The sequence below is a fragment of the Brachyhypopomus gauderio genome, chromosome 10, assembly GCF_052324685.1.
Source record: "Brachyhypopomus gauderio isolate BG-103 chromosome 10, BGAUD_0.2, whole genome shotgun sequence".
NCBI classification, from domain to species: Eukaryota; Metazoa; Chordata; class Actinopteri; order Gymnotiformes; family Hypopomidae; genus Brachyhypopomus; species Brachyhypopomus gauderio.
In genome coordinates this window covers 22700934-22724353 of record NC_135220.1, presented here as the reverse complement: position 1 = coordinate 22724353, position 23420 = coordinate 22700934, and the positions used below count along the sequence as shown (strand labels likewise).

The window sequence follows — 23420 nt, the reverse complement described above, 5'->3', positions numbered from 1 at the left end:
TTAATGGACATGGTTGGGCACCTCAGACAAGAAGTGTGCAGTAAGCACTTTATTTTCCCTGATGCTACTTTTCTCGTCGCATGGGACACTTTTGGACATGAGGTCAGAGGTCAGATGATGTTTTGTCCCTCCGAGTGGAGTTTTAGGACAACGTCCCCCAGGCTGTGGTGGCGCGTCTCGCTGTGATCTCGCAGTTCTGTGAGGAACGTGTTGTTTTTGCAATTAACTTCTGCGAAAAAGAATTTCTATTTTGGAGCGTGCGACACGGTGAGACGGTGGGAGGGACCTTGTTCCGCCTCTCTCCATATCCCACCGTGTGCCCTTGTGCCTGCAGCGTTACGCTTTCGAAGAAAGAGCTCTGCACAGACTCCCCAACTCAGCACAACCCCTCCGCATCACAGCCCTCCAGCTATGCTATGATCCAATCGCAACTTGCAGGCGTTTGGGGTATATTTTACAGCTGTTGATCTAAAACTACTTGTGCTCTGTCACGAGTACCTTGTGTACTCTTTCGGTGTATGTGTGAGTGCGCGTGCATGTGTGTGTGTGTGTGTATATGTATGTGTGTGTATATATGTGTGTGTGTGAGTATATGCATGGGTGTATGTGTGTGTGTGTGTGTGTGTGTGTGTGTGTGTGTGTGTGTGTGCGTGCGTGTGTGTGTGTGTGTGTGTGTGTGTGTGTGTGTGTGTGTGCTCCTGCAGTAGTATGTGCGCTCTTGTACAAAGGTCCACTGCAGAACTCACTCCCATTTGCAATTCACATCGTGTTCCGAGTTTCTTTGGCAGTGAGCCCCCAGATGAAACTCTCAGCTCTCCTCCACAAAGGACCTCAGAGTTGCACCCAAGCTCATCCGCAGAGGTCCACCAAAGCCTGTGGTCAGTTAGGCCACTCCTCTCCCTTCGCAGTTTCAGATTAACGATGGATTAACAGATTAAGTGGTGGTGTGATGAGTTTCTGTACTGTCAAGAATGAAAGATGCTGTTTGTTGTGTTTCTGTGTACCCAACATCTGTGTCTGCATGTGAAGTGAGGAAAAGAGTAGGAGGAGGGTGTGTGTGTGTGTGTGTGTGTGTGTGTGTGTGTGTGTGTGTGTGTGTGTGCGTGATGTTGACAAATAGTTCTCTGATGTGCTGTTTGCGTTAAATAGTCTTGAATTGCCAGACGGAGAGCCTGATGCCTTTGACCATTTAACATGGCCAAGAAATGCCTACTATTACAGGAAAAGGAAATTTGACTGACACACAAAACAACCAATCACAAGCCTGCTAATCAGGATATATAGAATATATAGTATATATAACCCCAACCCTAGTTTTCTCCACTAAAACCACGGCTGAGGCTTTGTCTGTGAAGTAGCTGCCGAGAGCTGGCCATGATTAAAACAATATCGTTTCCTGTAGCATTGTCAGCAATTCTTTAATTAAGCAAAAGCAAAACTACGTTTTAATGATAAGATACCATGGACCTCACACACGCTTTTCAGTCCCACTAATCTGCTTTGAAAGGCTTGTCACTGTGTTTGGTGGTTTGATAAGACTGAAATGACACAAACAACAAATTATTGGACCAGGACAGAACAGGACAAGAATTCACAACTGAACTGACAGAACACTGACCAGTCCCACCAGGATTTCACGGGCCTTTTTTGTGATTGTTGCGGGCTAAAATGTTTGATGTTGCGGGTGTTTTTCAAAAAAATTGCGATAAAGTTGCGGTGTGTTTTTGCTTTTTTGTGAGTACATTACAATATGGAGTAAATGTTGTATGGTTTCCTCTATTTAGTAGTCCATTTTAATGATCTATTTACCAATTTATTCAGGGTTGGCAACTTTTCAAGATCGCTTGAAGTGAGATTTGAACCTGGAGGGGGTGGCGAACATTAATTGTTGACGGGGGGGCGGGGTTAGCGAACGTAAGTTGTTACCGGGCGGCCAGTAAAATGGACACAAATTAAGTATTATATCGAGATCGATCGCCAGTGGTTGGCGCCAGAGCGAACTAGTAACTCATAAATATGGATCAGAGATAAATAAACTTTATCTCAGTTTAAAGTTTAAACGTATAAACTTTATCTCAGACCCTCGCCGCTTGCGTGCGCTGCAGTGACTTCACGGGCTACCATTGCATTGTGGGGAATGTAGTGTTTGTGCGTGCAAAACACCATCGGGCGGCTGTGGCCTGCGGGCCGGTTCTAATAGTAATTAAATATCATCCAGGGTAGATAGGAACAATATTAGTGCAACATTCTCTACAGGGGGCCATAGATAATCAATTCGCGGGTCGGATCTGGACACTTTATCCCCGCTTTCATGTAGTGTACCGGGATACTACTTTTCCCGATCTTTTTGCCGGTATTTTCGTCGCTCATGCTGCTTTCAGTCTGCTCCTCTAGAACGTATATACGGAAGTAAGGCGGGAGTTTGTCGACGTCACATCAAGACGACCTCAGTGATTGGTCAAATTTGCGGGAAAGTTGCGGTGATTGGCTGAAGTTGCAACACCGCCCTGAATTCGCGGGGTTTGCTTGAAGTTGCGTTGAAGTTGCAAATCGCAACATCGCGACTTTCTGGAGGGTCTGACTGACAATGTATCCAGGTTAATGCCCTGTAAATATTATACCCTTCATCTGTAAATATCAGACTCATCATCTCTAAATATCAGACTCGTCATCTGCATTTGGGCAGAGCATCTGTGGCTGAGACTGGGTCATGAACAACAAGGAGTGTGTGTGTGTGTGTGTGTGGGGGGGGGGGGGGGTCTGTCTGTCTGTCTGTCTGTCTGTCTGTGTGTGTCTGTACTGTACTTTGGTCACACCAGCACTTTCATGACTGTAGCTTCTGTATGGCAATTTGACTCGTGATGTGACCTGGAGTGCAGCATGAAATCAGGTTAACAAGTTTCAAATGGATCAGTTTCAGTGTCAATCCACACTACAAGGGAAAGATCAAATTATGTACCCAATCTCAGATGAAGTGTGGTCACCAGTGTTGGACTAGCTGAAGCCAGTAATTCACTGCCAACCTTGTGGGGTTTTCTCATACACTGGTGTCGAGAGAATATTGATACTCCAGTGGACAAAACTGCAAGACACTGGGACACTGGGACCCTAGGACACTGGAATACTTGGAAGTGGAATAACAAAACCATGTCCAATTAATCCAGATTTCTATTGCTGTTCTATTTGGAGGATCAGAATTTGGCACAATTAATCAATGAGCCTTTCCTGTCAGATGTCAAGAGTTCAAGCTTGTAAAGATGGAGCAATGGTGTGTGCAATTTTTTCTTGGCCACAGAAATTCTGGATCCTCAGATACCTACAGATGGACATTTGGACAGTAGGCATTACATAAGTAATGTAGCCAACCATGTTTGTCCCTTCATGCTACACTTTAGGACACTTGAAGGATAATGCAGAGTGATTCCAGGACCATGACTGAGTTTGTTTTGCTTCTCTGTCATTCATAATCCCCAGATCTTAATCCATTAGAGCATCTCCTGATCAGGGAAGAATGAACGTCAGTACCTCCATCTGTTTTGTGAAGTGTGAGAACCTGTCCTGTCCACAGTGCTGGGCCAAGATTTCAGCAGAATGATAAACTGCAGTGGTTCTGAAGGCTAAAGGCGGTTCAACTGCTGCTGGATCACTGTCTTGAATAAAGTGGCCATTCAGTGTACTTGTGGTGAAAGCTGAAGACAGCAACCACACCTGTGTCTCAAACCCATGTCCTACATGTCTCAAACCCATGTCCTTCATATCTCATGTCTCAAACCCATGTCTCAAAGCCAGGTTGCGTTATCAATAAAGTTTCCCTCCTCGGGATTTTTGGATTAAGCAGTTTCTGCCTCGGTTACCGAACCTGCTTCAATACATTGTTACTGTTAAAAATGCACTTCCAATAAAGTGAGTATTGGAAAATTTTATTTTGCTGCTGAATGTAACTACTAAAGTAACTTGTAATTTAACGTAGTTACTTTTAAAATCAAGTAATATGTAACGTAACTAAGTTACTTTTAAAAGGAGTAATCAGTAATCGGATTACTTTCTCAAGGTAACTTAGCCATCACTGTATATGTCTCATGTCTCAAACCCATGTCCTTCATGTCTCATGTCTCAAACCCATGTCCTACATGTCTCATGTTTCAAACCCATGTCCTACAGGTAGTAAACATGTCTCCCGACTTCTGTACCATAGAGCCAGCTTTCTGGGACAATGGCCAGAGCACCATTTCACATACCTGAGTGACATATATATCTCAAATATAATATAATAAATAAAATATATGTGTGTGTGTGGATGATTGTGTGGGTGGACGGTAACTAACTTGTGGAAGTCCTGTGAGGACAATCTGTGCAAGAGCTTGTTTGTAATCAAGATCCATATGTGTCTCATCCAATTCAGTTACCGATCTGCTTACTTTCCTTATCTTACACTATACAAACGTGCATGGAACATACAACTGCTGTTGTAATTAGAATTAGGCTAAGTTGCTATCTGAGGCTGGCTGGATATATTCTGTAGTGTGAAGGCTTTAACAATGCGGCTTTAAATATTTTAATTGGCTCAGTCTGTGGTCAGGGCAGGGAGGACCGATGTGATGAAGGGCCACTCACACAAAAGGAGAGAAGAACAAGAACAACTCAGACAGGAGGAGCTGTCACTACAGCAACTCAGAGAGAAGGAGCCGTCCCTACAACTGTCAATCCAGCTCAGAGAGAAGGGGCCGTCCCTACAACTGTCAGTCCAGCTCAGAGAGAGGGGGCCTTCCCTACAACTGTCAGTCCAGCTCAGAGAGAGGGGGCCGTCCCTACAACTGGAATCACTTTAAATCCCACCCAACCATCCTGCTGCTTGAATGGACAATTAAATTAGCAGATTTGAGGATTTGTGTTAATGGCGAGATCAGATCCCATAACAGCTAATGAAACATCCCTTTGAACAGTTAGGCAGATCAGAATATGTGTGTACATACTTGTACACAGGTCTTGTGGGTGGCTGAGTGGTGTCTTTCTCTTCTGTTAGGCTAGGTTCCAGATAGCCACCAAGCTCAGATCTAATTAGCTTTCACTGCTGTAACCAAACAACCTCCACCAGCCAATCAGCAGGAACTTAGATGTGGTGGGCAGCAGACATGGTGGGCAGCAGACGTGGTGGGCAATGTCAGTTTGTTTGCCCACAGGACCCAAAGCTCCTTGGAAGGTGTTCGTAGACCTGCATCCGAGCCGCCCATCTGAGCCTCTCGGTCAGGGCCTCTTGCCTCTTACCTTCTTGTTTAGGGCAGATAAACAAGAGGAAGCTTGTGTCTGAAGATGTCCTTCAGGAGTAGAAGCTCCATGATAAACAACTCCCTTATCTGTAAATATAAGTAAATTAGTATCTTATTTTGAAACATTTGCCTGAGATTGTTGCAACCAAAAGTATACTCTCTTGATATGAAAAAAATATTTCCTTGGAAATAATCCAGATTAGCATTTAAAGGCAGTTCTGGGTAATTAGGCTTTGGGTAACCACAGTATTGATCCAGAACGTCAGGAAATGTACACGAGTCTTTGTTTACAGGTTCTGTGGTGGTGAAACGGTGCTTTCAGTGTGAGAGCTTCTCTCTCACTTATTGGCTTGCGGAAAACCAGGATGCTAATCATAAACATAGCTGTTGCTAACATCACTACTGCTATTGCATTCTGCCAACCGAAAGGCTGCTAAGTTGCTATGTCTGATATTACTCTGCATTATCACTAGTGCTCGTTAGCATGGTTGAAAAACACGTGGTGTGGAAGTGCTTTTGTTAGGTGAAAGCATCATGGTTTGGTTAGTATGATATTCACTACGTAGCCTGCTAGCTGATAGCAATGGGCTAATGAAGTAACTTCCTCCTTTGTAATTCCTCGCTAAAGTCAGAGTCAAGAGACTTGACAGTCACCCTGGAAACATCTGCAGTGAATCTGATTGGTGCTGCAAGAAAAAATAATCTGGCTGCTGTGCATGTGTGACGTCTTTGTTGTGGTTTCGGCCTGCAGGATTCAAGTCTTTTGCGGTCTGGTATTTGAAGCGTTGTCCTCACTGCGAACGAAGGGCCAGTCTGTTTTATGCTGTGCGTCCAGCCAACCTGTCTCTGGGCTGTCTCTCACCTGGGTCCGACTGGCAGGCGTGCTCTGACCACAGCTCCTCGCCAGCAAACTGTGCTTATATAATATAAATGGACCCTTTACACTTTAGCCACTATGTAGCTATTAAGTGGTGGAGCAGAAGAAGTGTGGCTGCCTGCTCCACCACGGTGAGTGGAGAGCTCAGCAGCTGGGTGGCACTGTTCCTGCCCCTGGCCACTGGCCCCTAGAGAGCTGGAGCAGGTGACCTGCCCGATTAGAAGTGAACAGAAAGACGGTGATGGTGCTGCAGAGCTTAGCTCTCCTGTTCACGTCTCTCTCCACCTCTCTCCCTTCTCCCTCTTTCCTCCTCTGTCTTTATCTCTCTATCTTTTTATTTTCTCTTTAAAACCTACCTCATTTATTATTTTATCAAATTGCCTAAAGAGGTTTCTGCATTGTGTCTGCAGTGGTCATGGTGTTCCTAGCTGTGAGTTGGAACTTTTTGTCCTTATTGGACTGCGCTGACTATTCGTGTGTCGCTGACGCCCCCACACGTGGTCCGTAGAAAACCGTTTGGACGTTCAAACAGAAGTTTATCTCTACCAGACACAGACAGTACAGTTTAACCTCAGAAAGGATCAGCAGACTATGAACCCTCTGACCCCTGACCTCTCACACAAGCTCTGCTGCGCTACATTTAACCAGATACCAAACTCTGCAGGTGCAGTGACTCATTCCTGTGTGATGGGTCTGGAGAGCTCTGGTTATTTTTGTTATGGACACTGTCTCTCTGTGTGTAGTGAGGTGTTGGCTTAGAGAGATGGGTGAGACAGGTGAGAGACAGGTGAGGGGGGTGAGACAGGAGAGATGTGTAGGGAAGCTGTCTAGTCTGTTGTTGAGCTCACTAGTTTATCGTCATGCCCACAAGTTATTCCCTGAAATGATTCCTGTGTGAAATCGCAAATACTTTTTCACGTCAAATACGTGTTCCCTCTCATTTTGGAGGATGGCAGGTTCATTTTCACCCTTCTACGGTTAAACGCGGGCGTTAACTTCAATGCAGGCATAATTTATGACCCAATGTCATCAGTCATGACCCCTTGTCTTAATGGGCTAGTTTTAGAAATGTCACTGTTTCTGTAAAGTGTTCAAATGAGCATCCCATACCTTATGGGGTCAGGGGTCAATTTGGAAGTACCGGAAACATCTCCTGTTAAGACACCCACCTCTATGACAACGGTGATGATGTAAGCTGTACATATGAAGCTGAAGTTGTTTATTAAGTCTCTTCTCTCATCTTTGTGTGGGTGTCATTAGTGTTTGGACCGATTTGCCCCTCCTGTGAACTTTGCTGCAGGTGTGATTCAGTACTGGGCTGAAACTGGTCATATTACGCCCTCTGTTGGTCAGCTTATGTACTTTGCACATCATCATAATATCCAGATCCATTCAAATGTAAAGAGGATGTTGCAGTAATTCTTCTAAGGTTCTTTAGTAAGTTTCATATTATGTTTGCATGTGCTGCTCACTGTCCTCTGCAGAGTCACACCCTCAAGTAACATCACCTGCTGGCCTCATATCCCTCACCTGCTACTCTCACATCTCACATCCCTCACCTGCTGATCTCACATCTCACATCACTCACCTGCTGATCTCACATCCTTCACTTGCTGATCTCACATCCCTCACCTGCTGGTCTCACATCCCCCACCTGCTGATCTCACATCACTCACCTGCTGATCTCACATCCCTCACCTGCTGGTCTCACATCCTTCACCTGCTGATCTCACATCCCTCACCTGCTGCTCTCACATCCTTCACCTGCTACTCTCACATCCCCCACCTGCTGATCTCACATCCTTCACCTGCTGATCTCACATCCCTCACCTGCTGATCTCACATCCCTCACCTGCTGATCTCACATCCCTCACCTGCTGCTCTCACATCCTTCACCTGCTGATCTCACATCCCTCACCTGCTGCTCTCACATCCTTCACCTGCTACTCTCACATCCCCCACCTGCTGATCTCACATCCTTCACCTGCTGATCTCACATCCCTCACCTGCTGCTCTCACATCCTTCACCTGCTGATCTCACATCCCTCACCTGCTGCTCTCACATCCCCCACCTGCTACTCTCACATCCCCCACCTGCTGATCTCACATCCTTCACCTGCTGATCTCACATCCCTCACCTGCTGGTCTCACATCCCCCACCTGCTGATCTCACATCCCTCACCTGCTGGTCTCAAATCCCTCACCTGCTGCTCTCACATCACTCACCTGCTGCTCTCACATCACTCACCTGCTGATCTCAAATCCTTCACCTGCTGATCTCACATCCCCCACCTGCTGATCTCACATCCCTCACCTGCTGGTCTCACATCCCTCACCTGCTGATCTCACATCCCTCACCTGCTGATCTCACATCCTTCACCTGCTGATCTCACATCCCCCACCTGCTGATCTCACATCCCCCACCTGCTGATCTCACATCCCTCACCTGTTGCTCTCACATCCCTCACCTGCTGATCTCACATCCCTCACCTGCTGATCTCACATCCCCCACCTGCTGGTCTCACATCCTTCACCTGCTGCTCTCACATCCCTCACCTGCTGATCTCACATCCCTCACCTGCTGCTCTCACATCCCTCACCTGCTGATCTCACATCCCTCACCTGCTGGTCTCACATCCTTCACCTGCTGATCTCACATCCCTCACCTGCTGATCTCACATCACTCACCTGCTGCTCTCACATCCCTCACCTGCTGATCTCACATCACTCACCTGCTGCTCTCACATCCCTCACCTGCTGATCTCACATCCTTCACCTGCTGATCTCACATCCCTCACCTGCTGATCTCACATCCCTCACCTGCTGGTCTCACATCCTTCACCTGCTGATCTCACATCCCTCACCTGCTGCTCTCACATCACTCACCTGCTGCTCTCACATCCCTCACCTGCTGATCTCACATCACTCACCTGCTGCTCTCACATCCCTCACCTGCTGATCTCACATCCTTCACCTGCTGATCTCACATCCCTCACCTGCTGATCTCACATCCCTCACCTGCTGGTCTCACATCCTTCACCTGCTGATCTCACATCCCTCACCTGCTGCTCTCACATCACTCACCTGCTGCTCTCACATCACTCACCTGCTGATCTCAAATCCTTCACCTGCTGATCTCACATCCCCCACCTGCTGATCTCACATCCCTCACCTGCTGATCTCACATCCCTCACCTGCTGATCTCACATCCCTCACCTGCTGATCTCACATCCTTCACCTGCTGATCTCACATCCCCCACCTGCTGCTCTCACATCCCTCACCTGCTACTCTCACATCTCACATCCCTCACCTGCTGATCTCACATCCCTCACCTGCTCACATCCCTCACCTGCTGATCTCACATCCCTCACCTGCTGATCTCACATCCCTCACCTGCTGATCTCACATCCCTCACCTGCTCACATCCTTCACCTGCTACTCTCACATCCCTCACCTGCTGATCTCACATCCCTCACCTGCTGATCTCACATCACTCACCTGTCCTGCACCTGTCTGTCACATATACCCCATGGTCCATGAGCAACATGCTCTCAGCTGCCTCATGAACTCCACCCCAGATGGGCAGCTTGGTCCCCTCTGTTGGTCTTCCACTTTATTTACCAATAAAGGATTTAATATAATGAGTCCTTGAACTTGTTCTGACAAGGCGATTGGCACATGGTGCATTTTGCTGCAAAGGACAATGACTTCCATACAGTTCTAAAGGGTTTCTAAAAGTTTACAAGAAATGCTTTAAATTTTAGCATGTCTCCTCTACAGAACTCACACAAGGACTACACACACAGTCACTGATGCAAAAATGACATGGTTGTAGATGCCAACACTGCACACCAGATGTTTGTTTACAAGTGTAGATATAATCACAATGTCCTCAGTGAGGATGTACTGACAGACAGATGGACTGACCTGCGTTCATTTATAGAATGAAAGAGGGTAATCAAGACAGCATCTGTGCTTTGATGCATAAGGCTGGAAACATTGAAATACACTGGCTTGATTTTGTGCAACATAAAGCCTGAGAGTCTACTCATGGTTCAAATAAACTTGATTCCCATTCATTTAATTAAATATGTATACATTTTGAGCATATATAATTTTCTATACTAAATATGAATAATAGATATTTACTAGTGTGTAAACTTTGTGTAAATTGAACGATTACACTAATTTCATTCAGAGGGCACGTCAGGTTCAGTGACCAACTAACAGGAACTAAACGACAGGGCACATACATACACGCTAACATGACAGACAGGGCACATACACACACGCTAACATGACAGACAGGGCACATACACACACGCTAACATGACAGACAGAGCACATACACACACGCTAACATGACAGACAGGGCACATACACACACGCTAACATGACAGACAGGGCACATACACACACGCTAACATGACAGACAGGGCACATACACACACGCTAACATGACAGACAGGGCACATACACACACGCTAACATGACAGACAGGGCACATACACACACGCTAACATGACAGACAGGCAGTGGCGCAAAAAGGGGGTATGCAGCGTATGCGACGCATAGGGGCGCTGCACTAGAGGGGGCGCCAAATCGATGCTGGAAAATTATTTGCCGAGTTAGTGGGGTGTGGGCGTGGAGTGCGGGGGGCGCCGAGTATGTTCGCATACACCTCAGAAAGTATGTAGTTGCAACCCTGCAGACAGGGCACATATACACACACTAACATGACAGACAGGGCACATACATACACGCTAACATGACAGACAGGGCACATATACACACGCTAACAGGATAGACAGGGCACATATACACACACGAACAGGACAGGACAGACAGGGCACATATACACACACTAACAGGAACACAAGAGGCAGGGGGAACACATAATAAGCTAATGAGGGGGTGTGGCCACACATGGGCAGAGTAAACACCTGCAAATGGTAAGACATTGAACAGAAAGACACAGACCACGGTCGCACGTGACGTGAATGTTGGACACGTGGGGCGTACTGTGATGTCAAACAGGGTAATAAAATATTACTGGCCTAAAAAAATCAGCATTTTGATTTATAATAGCCCATCTTTCTGCAAAGTTATGACAAAAATTTTTTTAGTTCATTTAGTTTACTTAAAATTAGTTATTAATTAAACAACAATTCACTTTTGACTTAGCTTCTTGTGATTGGCTTGTGTTGGTATTGTGTAATTTGTTCTTTTGTTAAGATGTGCTGTTAGCATTTAGAGTGTGCGTGCATGTGTACATGTATTAAAATCTCACTTAGGCATTAGGACCCATTACAACTACCCGTGTGCTACCACGCACAGTTTAGAGGAGAGGGATAGAGTGAGATTGGGGAGGGGCTTGGAGTGAGATTGCTGAGGGGTTTGATGCAAGATTGGGGAGGGGCTTGTAGTAAGATTGGGGATGGGCTTGTAGTGAGATTGGGGAGATGCTTGTAGTGAGATCAGGGAGGGGTTTGAAGTGTGTTCTGCCCTGACTAGACCTCACTTAATTTTCAGTTCACTGCATGATCACACATATAAAATGTGGTCAGGGCCAGCAGGGACTCCTCATCATCACATAAGCAGAAGCTTCTCATTTTCACTTACAGGTCACCTTTATACCAGCCAGGAAAGGTCTTGGCCCAGTGACTCACATGCCAGCCTGCACACACGAGAACACAGCCAGCCCACACACACATGTTCCATTAGACAACGTTAGTTGGGGTGTTTGGGCTCTTAGTGTAGTCGACAGTGCCAATGAGCTTAGTTGTAGAGGTCACTCCTGTTTACTGTATGTGTGAAGTTGTTCAGGGTACATCAACAGCACAACAGTTCAGATGACTTTATTGCTTGTTTTGTGAAGTACAGACAGTGTCAGCATGTCAGTGGTTCAGAACCCACCATTCTTGGTTCTAAACATTTGCTTTTATAGTATATATATAGTGAGCACAACTGTCAAAAGATTACAGAATATTGAAGGATTAACAGGAGACGATACCATAAAAAATACAGAAATACAGGCCGATTAGGAGAGAAAAACTAACCTGATTTAAGGTGTTGTCAGTCTCTGTGAGTGAAAGATACTGTTGGACATGTATGTTGTGAGTTGTGTATGTTGTGGGTTGTGTATGTTTTATGTTGCGAGTTGTGTATGTTGTAATCTCCTTGGGTTGTAACGCTGGGTCGGGCCCATGTTGTCCCCCTGTGATGGTCAAGCGCATCAAAACCAGTGAGAGCACCCAACACACAAAGGTTAAGACACAGAGGTGTGGAGGCTATGCAGTGGACACATCCAGATACTGTGTGTGTGAGTGTGTGTATATATGTGTGTGAGTGTATGTGAGGCGGACTCTCGCTCAGTCTGGGAGAGGAGTATGTATCGCTGGCTGTGCGCGTGCTTTCTTGGCAGTGGTGTTCTCTCCCCTGTGGCGTGCGGGACGTCTCCTGCTGGGAGGAAGGGCGTCTGTGTTGCACCCATGCTGTGCTACCGCAGGTTCTCAAGCTGTGACAACATCCTGTTGCTGCTGCTCAGGTGGAAGGGATGCTTGGTGCCCCCGCAGGCTCTCGTGGGTAGTGCAGTCCCTGTGTCAGGTGTGCTGGACTCACCTGTTTCAGGGAGTCTTTGTGGGTTCTTGCTCTGTTGCATGGCTGTTGGGATGTTTCCACGTCACTGTGCTGCATTTTTCCGTGTCAGATGGGCACCAGTACTGCCTCAGTTGTGCAGGAGTGAGGAAGAGATCAGGCAGCAGGAGGGGAAGTGGGCCCTCTACAGGCTGCTTTGGGATATTGCACAATCCACTCAATACTGCACGAACGTGAATGTGGTGACACTTTCCCAGGGAGAGGAAGCTTAGCAATAGAACTGAAACCAAACAAGCAAAGTACACAAGGAGCACCAGAACAGGGGACAGTGGACTGACACTGGGAACACAGACAGGGGACAGTGGACTGACACTGGGAGCACAGACAGGGGACAGTGGACTGACACTGGGTGCACAGACAGGGGACAGTGGACTGACACTGGGAGTACAGACAGGGGACAGTGGACTGACACTGGGAGTACAGACAGGGGACAGTGGACTGACACTGGGAACACAGACAGGGGACAGTGGACTGACACTGGGAGTACAGACAGGGGACAGTGGACTGACACTGGGAACACAGACAGGGGACAGTGGACTGACACTGGGAGTACAGACAGGGGACAGTGGACTGACACTGGGAGTACAGACAGGGGACAGTGGACTGACACTGGGAGCACAGACAGGGGACAGTGGACTGACACTGGGAACACAGACAGGGGACAGTGGACTGACACTGGGAGTACAGACAGGGGACAGTGGACTGACACTGGGAGTACAGACAGGGGACAGTGGACTGACACTGGGAACACAGACAGGGGACAGTGGACTGACACTGGGAACACAGACAGGGGACAGTGGACTGACACTGGGAGTACAGACAGGGGACAGTGGACTGACACTGGGAGCACAGACAGGGGACAGTGGACTGACACTGGGAACACAGACAGGGGACAGTGGACTGACACTGGGAGTACAGACAGGGGACAGTGGACTGACACTGGGAGCACAGACAGGGGACAGTGGACTGACACTGGGATCACAGACAGGGGACAGTGGACTGACACTGGGAGTACAGACAGGGGACAGTGGACTGACACTGGGAGCACAGACAGGGGACAGTGGACTGACACTGGGAGCACAGACAGGGGACAGTGGACTGACACTGGGAACACAGACAGGGGACAGTGGACTGACACTGGGAGTACAGACAGGGGACAGTGGACTGACACTGGGAACACAGACAGGGGACAGTGGACTGACACTGGGAGTACAGACAGGGGACAGTGGACTGACACTGGGAGCACAGACAGGGGACAGTGGACTGACACTGGGAGTACAGACAGGGGACAGCTCCCTAGATCACTTTCCAGCCAAGCTAAGCCTACCTGTACACTGAAGTACTATGTCAGTGAGATTCTCCACTGAAGCCTTTAGTTTGGATCATGAAAAGCTGTCTGTCTGGAGTCTAATCCTGGTGAACCTGAAACGGTGTGAGTAGACGCGTCCACAGAAGCAGGGAGACGTGTGTCTGTGGCTCTGGGACTGTGTCTCTCAGCTGGTTCAGTTAGTTCTACAAAGTGTCAGCTACAGGAGATCAGCTCAGGGCCGTATAAAGAGTGTTTTACATGTATGTTTTGTGTGTGTGTGTGTGTGTGTGTGGGAGAGAGAGAATGAGGGGTGGTGTAGGAATGGTGTCTGTGTGAGTGTGTGTTATCCGCTATAACAGTGGTTCCCAAAGTGGGGGGCGCGCCCCCTAGGTGGGGCGCGGAGCTATTGCAGGGGGGGCGCGGAGCTTGAAAGTAAAACGTGCACATGTGTCAATTTAGGGATGCACCGATTCCGATATTAATATCTGAAAAAAATCTAGATCGGGTATCGGGGACAATGTGACCGATCCATAAAAACAGATCTATTCAGGCAAATTCTATGCTTGTATTGCTTGCCTTTCGGAGTTAGTTCAACCTTAATACTCGCGCTGGTGGTATTCCACTTATTTGCTGGTTGACCAAAATAAACCTGGGCTACAGCAATACTTCACTGTTCATACATGAACTGGTGAGTTGTCCAAAGCTCATTTAATGCGTTACTTACAGAAATAAAATAAAGAGCAGTGGTCTGACTCGGTCTACGGCAGAAAGCTAAAAAAAACAATATTCCATACGCGCGCTCCACTCGCTCCCTTAAAGAGACAGTAGCCTACACATATTTCTGGCCGTTACATGCTTTGTGCTCTGCGTGATGTCTGCGCTTGCAAACTAGCCGCATATGTATTGCTGTTTCTCTTATTTCATCTCCTTATTTATTTAAAATTATATTTAGAATTCTTGAACCATTTAAAAGGTTTCTTACAGTTTATTTTTTTCATGTTTAACCAAAGTTGTGAACCTATTGTTTTTGTAAGTTTTCAACACATCCCTAGTCAGTATGGGGGGGGGGGCGCAAAAATATTCTCATCTACTACAGGGGGGCATGGCAGAAAAAGTTTGGGAACCACTGCGCTATAAGATTGAGGATAGAAAGTAACCCTGCAGCTCTGTGAATGAATCGAGGGTTCCATCAAAACTGAAACATACATACATTCACATACACACACTCAAACATAAACACACAAATGCACACACACAAACAGGCACAGTGCAGGAGAAACAGCTGCTGTTGCTGCACACCAGCATACCTGAACACCAGCACACCTGCACCTCAGCACACCTGCATACCTCAGCACACCTGCATACCTCAGCACACCTGTACCTCAGCACACCTGCATACCTCAGCACACCAGCACACCTGCACCCCAGCACACCAGCAGGTGGGCAGCCCACTGCTGCTCTTGGACGTGATTGGATTGTGCTGATGGTGTGGGGCTGATGGGTGCACGCCTGGTGACACAACTGCACCATGTCTTCAAAGATCTGCTGCAGTCAATGGCCCAGGCTGTGGGACAAAGTGTGTGTGTGTGTGTGTGTGTGTACGTACGTGTGTGAGATATGATGTGTGGTTGTTGTGAGCATGGGCAATGCTGTGTGTGAAAACATTAAATAGTATTAGTATGGAAGTCCAGTACTGAGTCATGGAGGAGTGGACATCCCCTCTCCCTCCCTCCTGTCTGGAGAGCACCTGGACTGGGGGGTCCCCAATCTCCCTCATCACCTGGACTGGGGGGTCCCCAATCTCCCTCATCACATGGACTGGGGGGTCCCCTCTCTCCCTCATCACCTGGACTGGGGGGTCCCCAATCTCCCTCATCACATGGACTGGGGGGTCCCCAATCTCCCTCATCACATGGACTGGGGGGTCCCCAATCTCCCTCATCACATGGACTGTTTCTCTATTGGACTGTGCCAGTGACCACATACCTGTGACTACATCACTGTGACCACGTACCTGTGAGCATGTACTCGTGACAGGGTGGAGAGGTGGAGACAGGGTGGAGAGGCATACTTAAGTCAACGAAGACGTGCTAATCAGACCAGCAGTACAGTAGACCCTTTAACTAAGGGAGGCCCATCTACACAGTCTGCCTCTTACAAAACCCTGGAGACTCCTCCACCCGTAATTACTCTACATCCTGCCTTTTGGTGCTGGCCTGTTATCCATACAGTATAATGACACCCAGTCTTCTTATCCATACAGTATAATGGCGCCGGGCAGTGGGTTGAAGGCTGCACGGATGCCTTTATTCCTGCTCATTACTGTTCCTGGAATGGGTCGGTAACATAAAATAGGTTCATCTGGGACCTGATGGTTTGGCCGAGCAAACCTAAATTTAAGTGCACGTCTTTGGTCTTTGGTTTGTGTAATTTATGATTGACTGTGATCAGCCATTCATGGTCACACTGTTTGTGTGTGTTACAGAACAGGCCGCCGGCGGTTCAGGGCCCCCAACCCCAGACCCATTCTCCGGCCTGTATGAACCCGAACCCCGCCCTGATGAGCTCGCCCTGGGTAAGACAGAGAGGCCCTGCTCCCCAACACTCTGTCTGTTCACCCATCTGCTTTGCTACACCCACCACACCCATGCTGCATTCTTTATCTCTTGGTTGTCTTGCATTACCTGAGCGTGGATGGAAGTGCCAGTCCCTCTTAACCTCCCACACAGGTGTGTCACACATGCCTGACCATGCTTACAGATTCCTCCCTAGGGGGAGGAGTAAGTGGAAGTGTGGGAGGGGCCCAGTGCCACATGATGTCATTGCCTTGCCTGGCTCCTCCCTCACCTGCTGCTTGCTGTCATTCACTCTCATGTCTTATTGATTATTCTGAAGGCATGACAGGAGGGCAGAGGTTCTGTCACGCATACGCAGGCCCGTATGCGCTCAGCTTTGCAGGCCCAAATGCGCACAGCTGCAAACACCACACACACAGCTGCACACACGGCTGCACACACCACACACACATCTGCACACATTACATACATAGCTGCACACATCATACACACACAGCTGCACACATCACACACACGGCTGCACACATCACACACACACAGCGGCAAATACAGCTCCACACATCACACACACAGCTGCACACATTACATACACAGCTGCACTCATCACACACACAGCTGCACACATTACACACACACAGTTGCACACACCACACACACATCTGCACACATCACACACACAGCTGCACACATCACACACACGGCTGCACACATCACACATGCACAGCTGCACACACATCTGCACACATTACACACACACAGCTGCATTCATAACACACACAGATGCACACATCACACACACACACAGCGGCAAATACAGCTGTACACATCACACACACAGCTGCATTCATCACACACACAGCTGCATTAATCACACACACAGCTGCACACATCACACACACACACAGCGGCAAATACAGCTGTACACATCACACACACAGCTGCACACATCACACACACACACAGCGGCAAATACAGCTGTACACATCACACACACAGCTGCATTCATCACACACACAGCTGCACACATCACACACACACAGCGGCAAATACAGCTGTACACATCACACACACAGCTGCATTCATCACACACACAGCTGCACACATCACACACACACACAGCGGCAAATACAGCTGTACACATCACACACACAGCTGCACACATCACACACACACACACAGCGGCAAATACAGCTGTACACATCACACACACAGCTGCATTCATCACACACACAGCTGCACACATCACACACACAGCTGCATTCATCACACACACAGCTGCATTCATCACACACACAGCTGCACACATCACACACACACAGCGGCAAATACAGCTGTACACATCACACACACAGCTGCATTCATCACACACACAGCTGCACACATCACACACACACACAGCAGCAAATACAGCTGTACACATCACACACACAGCTGCATTCATCACACACACAGCTGCACAAATCACACACACAGCTGCATTCATCACACACACAGCTGCATTCATCACACACACAGCTGCACACATCACACACACACACACAGCGGCAAATACAGCTGTACACATCACACACACAGCTGCATTCATCACACACACAGCTGCACACGTCACACACACAGCTGCATTCATCACACACAAACAGCTGCACACATCACACACAAACAGCTGCATTCATCACACACACAGATGCACACATCAAACACACACACACACACACATCACACACATCACACACATCTGCACACATTACACACACACAGCTGCACACATCACACAAACAGCTGCACACATTACACACACACAGCTGCACACATCACACACACAGCTGCATTCATCACACACACACAGCTGCACACATCACACACACACATCTGCACACATTACACACACACAGCTGCACACATCACACACACAACTGCACACATCACACACAAACAGCTGCACACATCACACACACGGCTGCACACATCACACACACTCACAGCGGCAAATACAGCTGCATTCATCACACACACACAGCTGCACACATCACACACACATCTGCACACATTACACACACACAGCTGCACACATCACACACACAGCTGCACACATCACACACAAACAGCTGCACACATCACACACACGGCTGCACACATCACACACACACAGCGGCAAATACAGCTGTACACATCACACACACAGCTGCATTCATCACACACGCAGCTGCACACATCTCTCACACACACACAGCGGCGAATACAGCTGTACACATCACACACACAGCTGCATTCATCACACACACAGCTGCACACATCACACACACAGCTGCACACATCACACACACAGCTGCATTCATCACACACACAGCTGCATTCATCACACACACACACAGCGGCAAATACAGCTGTACACATCACACACACAGCTGCATTCATCACACACACAGCTGCACATATCACACACACAGCTGCATTCATCACACACAAACAGCTGCACACATCACACACAAACAGCTGCATTCATCACACACACAGATGCACACATCAAACACACACACACACACACATCACACACATCTGCACACATTACACACACACAGCTGCACACATCACACACACAGCTGCACACATTACACACACACACAGCGGCAAATACAGCTGTACACATCACACACACAGCTGCATTCATCACACACACAGCTGCACACATCACACACACAGCTGCATTCATCACACACACAGCTGCATTCATCACACACACAGCTGCACACATCACACACACACACAGCAGCAAATACAGCTGTACACATCACACACACAGCTGCATTCATCACACACACAGCTGCACACATCACACACACAGCTGCATTCATCACACACAAACAGCTGCACACATCACACACACTCACAGCGGCAAATACAGCTGCATTCATCACACACACACAGCTGCACACATCACACACACATCTGCACACATTACACACACACAGCTGCACACATCACACACACAGCTGCACACATCACACACACAGCTGCACACATCACACACAAACAGCTGCACACATCACACACACGGCTGCACACATCACACACACACAGCGGCAAATACAGCTGTACACATCACACACACAGCTGCATTCATCACACACACAGCTGCACACATCACACACACAGCTGCACACATCACACACACAGCTGCATTCATCACACACACAGCTGCATTCATCACACACACAGCTGCACACATCACACACACACACAGCGGCAAATACAGCTGTACACATCACACACACAGCTGCATTCATCACACACACAGCTGCACATATCACACACACAGCTGCATTCATCACACACAAACAGCTGCACACATCACACACAAACAGCTGCATTCATCACACACACAGATGCACACATCAAACACACACACACATCACACACATCTGCACACATTACACACACACAGCTGCACACATCACACACACAGCTGCACACATTACACACACACACAGCGGCAAATACAGCTGTACACATCACACACACAGCTGCATTCATCACACACACAGCTGCACACATCACACACACAGCTGCATTCATCACACACACAGCTGCATTCATCACACACACAGCACACATCACACACACACACAGCAGCAAATACAGCTGTACACATCACACACACAGCTGCATTCATCACACACACAGCTGCACACATCACACACACAGCTGCATTCATCACACACAAACAGCTGCACACATCACACACAAACAGCTGCATTCATCACACACACAGATGCACACATCAAACACACACACACACACATCACACACATCTGCACACATTACACACACACAGCTGCACACATCACACACACAGCTGCACACATTACACACACACAGCTGCACACATCACACTCACAGCTGCATTCATCACACACACACAGCTGCACACATCACACACACATCTGCACACATTACACACACACAGCTGCACACATCACACACACAACTGCACACATCACACACAAACAGCTGCACACATCACACACACGGCTGCACACATCACACACACTCACAGCGGCAAATACAGCTGCATTCATCACACACACACAGCTGCACACATCACACACACATCTGCACACATTACACACACACAGCTGCACACATCACACACACAGCTGCACACATCACACACAAACAGCTGCACACATCACACACACGGCTGCACACATCACACACACACACAGCGGCAAATACAGCTGTACACATCACACACACAGCTGCATTCATCACACACACAGCTGCACACATCACACACACAGCTGCATTCATCACACACAAACAGCTGCACACATCACACACAAACAGCTGCATTCATCACACACACAGATGCACACATCACACACACACACGCACACATCACACACATCTGCACACATTACACACACACAGCTGCACACATCATACACACAGCTGCACACATTACACACACAGCTGCACACATGACACACACACAGCTGCATTCATCACACACACACAGCTGCACACATCACACACACATCTGCACACATTACACACACACAGCTGCACACATCACACACACAGCTGCACACATCACACACAAACAGCTGCACACATCACACACACGGCTGCACACATTACACACACACAGCTGCATTCATCGCACACACACAGCTGCTAGACAAACATGGCCTCTCAACTGTATTCTGCTCCATTCATGTTTTGCTCCTCTTCCTCCCATCATCCCTCCTCCTCCTCTTCCTCCTCGCCACAGTACCACTACCAGGATGACGAGTCTTTGCCACCGGAGCACAACTTCCCACGGCTCACCAACGAGGTGCGGTCGCCCGAGCTGGTGCACGTGTCCGAGAAGAATCTGTCGGAGATCGAGAATGTGCACGGATACGTCTCTCATTCTCACATCTCACCACTGAAGGTCGGTGACTTCACCACCCACCACACCCTGAGAGCCCACTGCCATGGACTGACTCTCTGTCTGTCGGTGTGTGTCTCCCTCTCTCTCTGTTTCTCTCTGACCTACCGTTTGCTTCTGCCACAAACCCTCTCTCAGTCATTCATTCTCTCAGCCATCCCTCATCCTACACAGACCCAGGTGTTAGTGAACAAGGCTCCGACCTTAGTGCCACATCTGTTAGTCTAGTCACCTCCGCCCGCTGGAGCGGCTACTGGAGAGGTCAAACTCCAGGGTGAACTACCACACCGCCAGCCACGACGCTGCACCTCCACCCACAGCTGTATAAAGGAGCAGGGTGTGTCTCCACCTCTGTCCACTCAGCAGGTGAACAGATGAGCTGTCAGCCCTGTGGCGTGCCTCCCTGTCGGGGAGTGCCATGCCCCACCCCTTCCTCCCCAGTACAGCAGCTGCTACTACAGATGGCACCTGCACTCCGCAGGGTACCTTCTGTGGTGACATCCTTCCCAGCATGTCTGAGGGCCCTGGAGGTTTTATTTATTCTTTTTTTTTAGACTTAGGCAGCTATGTGGGGCTATATGCAAACAATTTGAATGGTAAATGGCTGAATGACTACGTCTGATAGTATCTTGTTGCAATGTAGATGGCCAACACTAGATGGCAACACAGCACTTGATCAGGCCACTGGACTGAGTGTAGCTTGTGGCTATAAATTCTGAGATTTACGCTAAGCAGGCTTGAACTTTGTATGTCATTAGCCTCATAGATATCATGTTGAATCTATTTTTCCTGCCAAAATGAAATGTAATTGTAACTGGCTCAGAAAGGAAAAACCACATTGATTCAGGATTTACAATACATGGTGGTATAAGGCCATTTTGCTGATTATATCGTTATTCAAATAACGTGCAGTATTTTTTTCTGAACTCTGCAGTGTCTAAGAGACTTAAACCCTCTCTGATTATACTCCATCCACCAAACCGCTGCAGATGAGTGTGAAGCTAGCATTATGGAGCTATTTTGTTGCCAAAATGTTCTAAATAAACAGGACATACTCTGTAAAATATACTATTATTTTTATTATTATTATACTATTATACTATTTTTATATATAAAACAAACACAACATGCTGTACAAATTAAACCATGACTTATAAATACAAAATGCGATTGTTGTAAATTCATGTTACTTTCAAACACTTAACAAACAAATCTACAAAAATATGTTTTACAAAAATATTCCCATGATATGATTCGCAAATACATACATGTTGCCCAACATGTTGTGTGTAGATCAAGTGACTTTTGGCACACTTTTTGCAGAAGCCTTCTGTAGAGATTTTCTCCCAAATACACACTGCCATCGTACGAACACATCACTCCTGAACAGTAGATGCCGCTTGCTACAGTTAACTTTAGGCCATGACAGGGGCGCAGATGGCACTGTGGACGGGGGGGACATGTCCCCTCCAGATTTATATTGACCCCATCCGAAATCTAGCATCTACAAGCATAAACGTATATATTGTACAGCTTGGTCCCCCTCACTTCAGAATTTCCATCTGCGCCGATGGGCCATGGTAATGGTACATTATTTGTGAGGGGAAACAGGAATGAACCAGGAGTCACAGATAAAGTTAAATTATAGGTAATTTAATATAGAAATATATAGAAACCTAGACTCACCTGTTGGCTGCTCATTATCAGTAGCGATCCACTTTCGTGTACCAACAGCACCACCTACTGTTCAGGAGCCATGTGTTTGTACAAGGGCAGTATGTATATGCAGTGTTGGGAACGTTA

General features: G+C 47.7%; 1 protein-coding gene across 24 annotated transcripts in view; it reads left to right on the top strand.

Annotated features, from left to right (window-relative positions):
• dlg2 (discs, large homolog 2 (Drosophila)) overlaps positions 1-23420 on the top strand; it is a 219595-nt gene that overhangs the window by 70840 nt on the left and 125335 nt on the right. For all 24 annotated transcript variants that reach the window (XR_013133791.1, XM_077020528.1, XM_077020525.1 and 21 more), the window contains 2 exons: positions 16597-16686; positions 21459-21620. Coding sequence is in view for 23 of the 24 variants with exons in the window: in XM_077020528.1 (XP_076876643.1) it covers positions 16597-16686; positions 21459-21620 (252 nt within the window). In the remaining variant the exon portion in view is untranslated. The remainder of the gene's footprint in view (positions 1-16596; positions 16687-21458; positions 21621-23420) is intronic.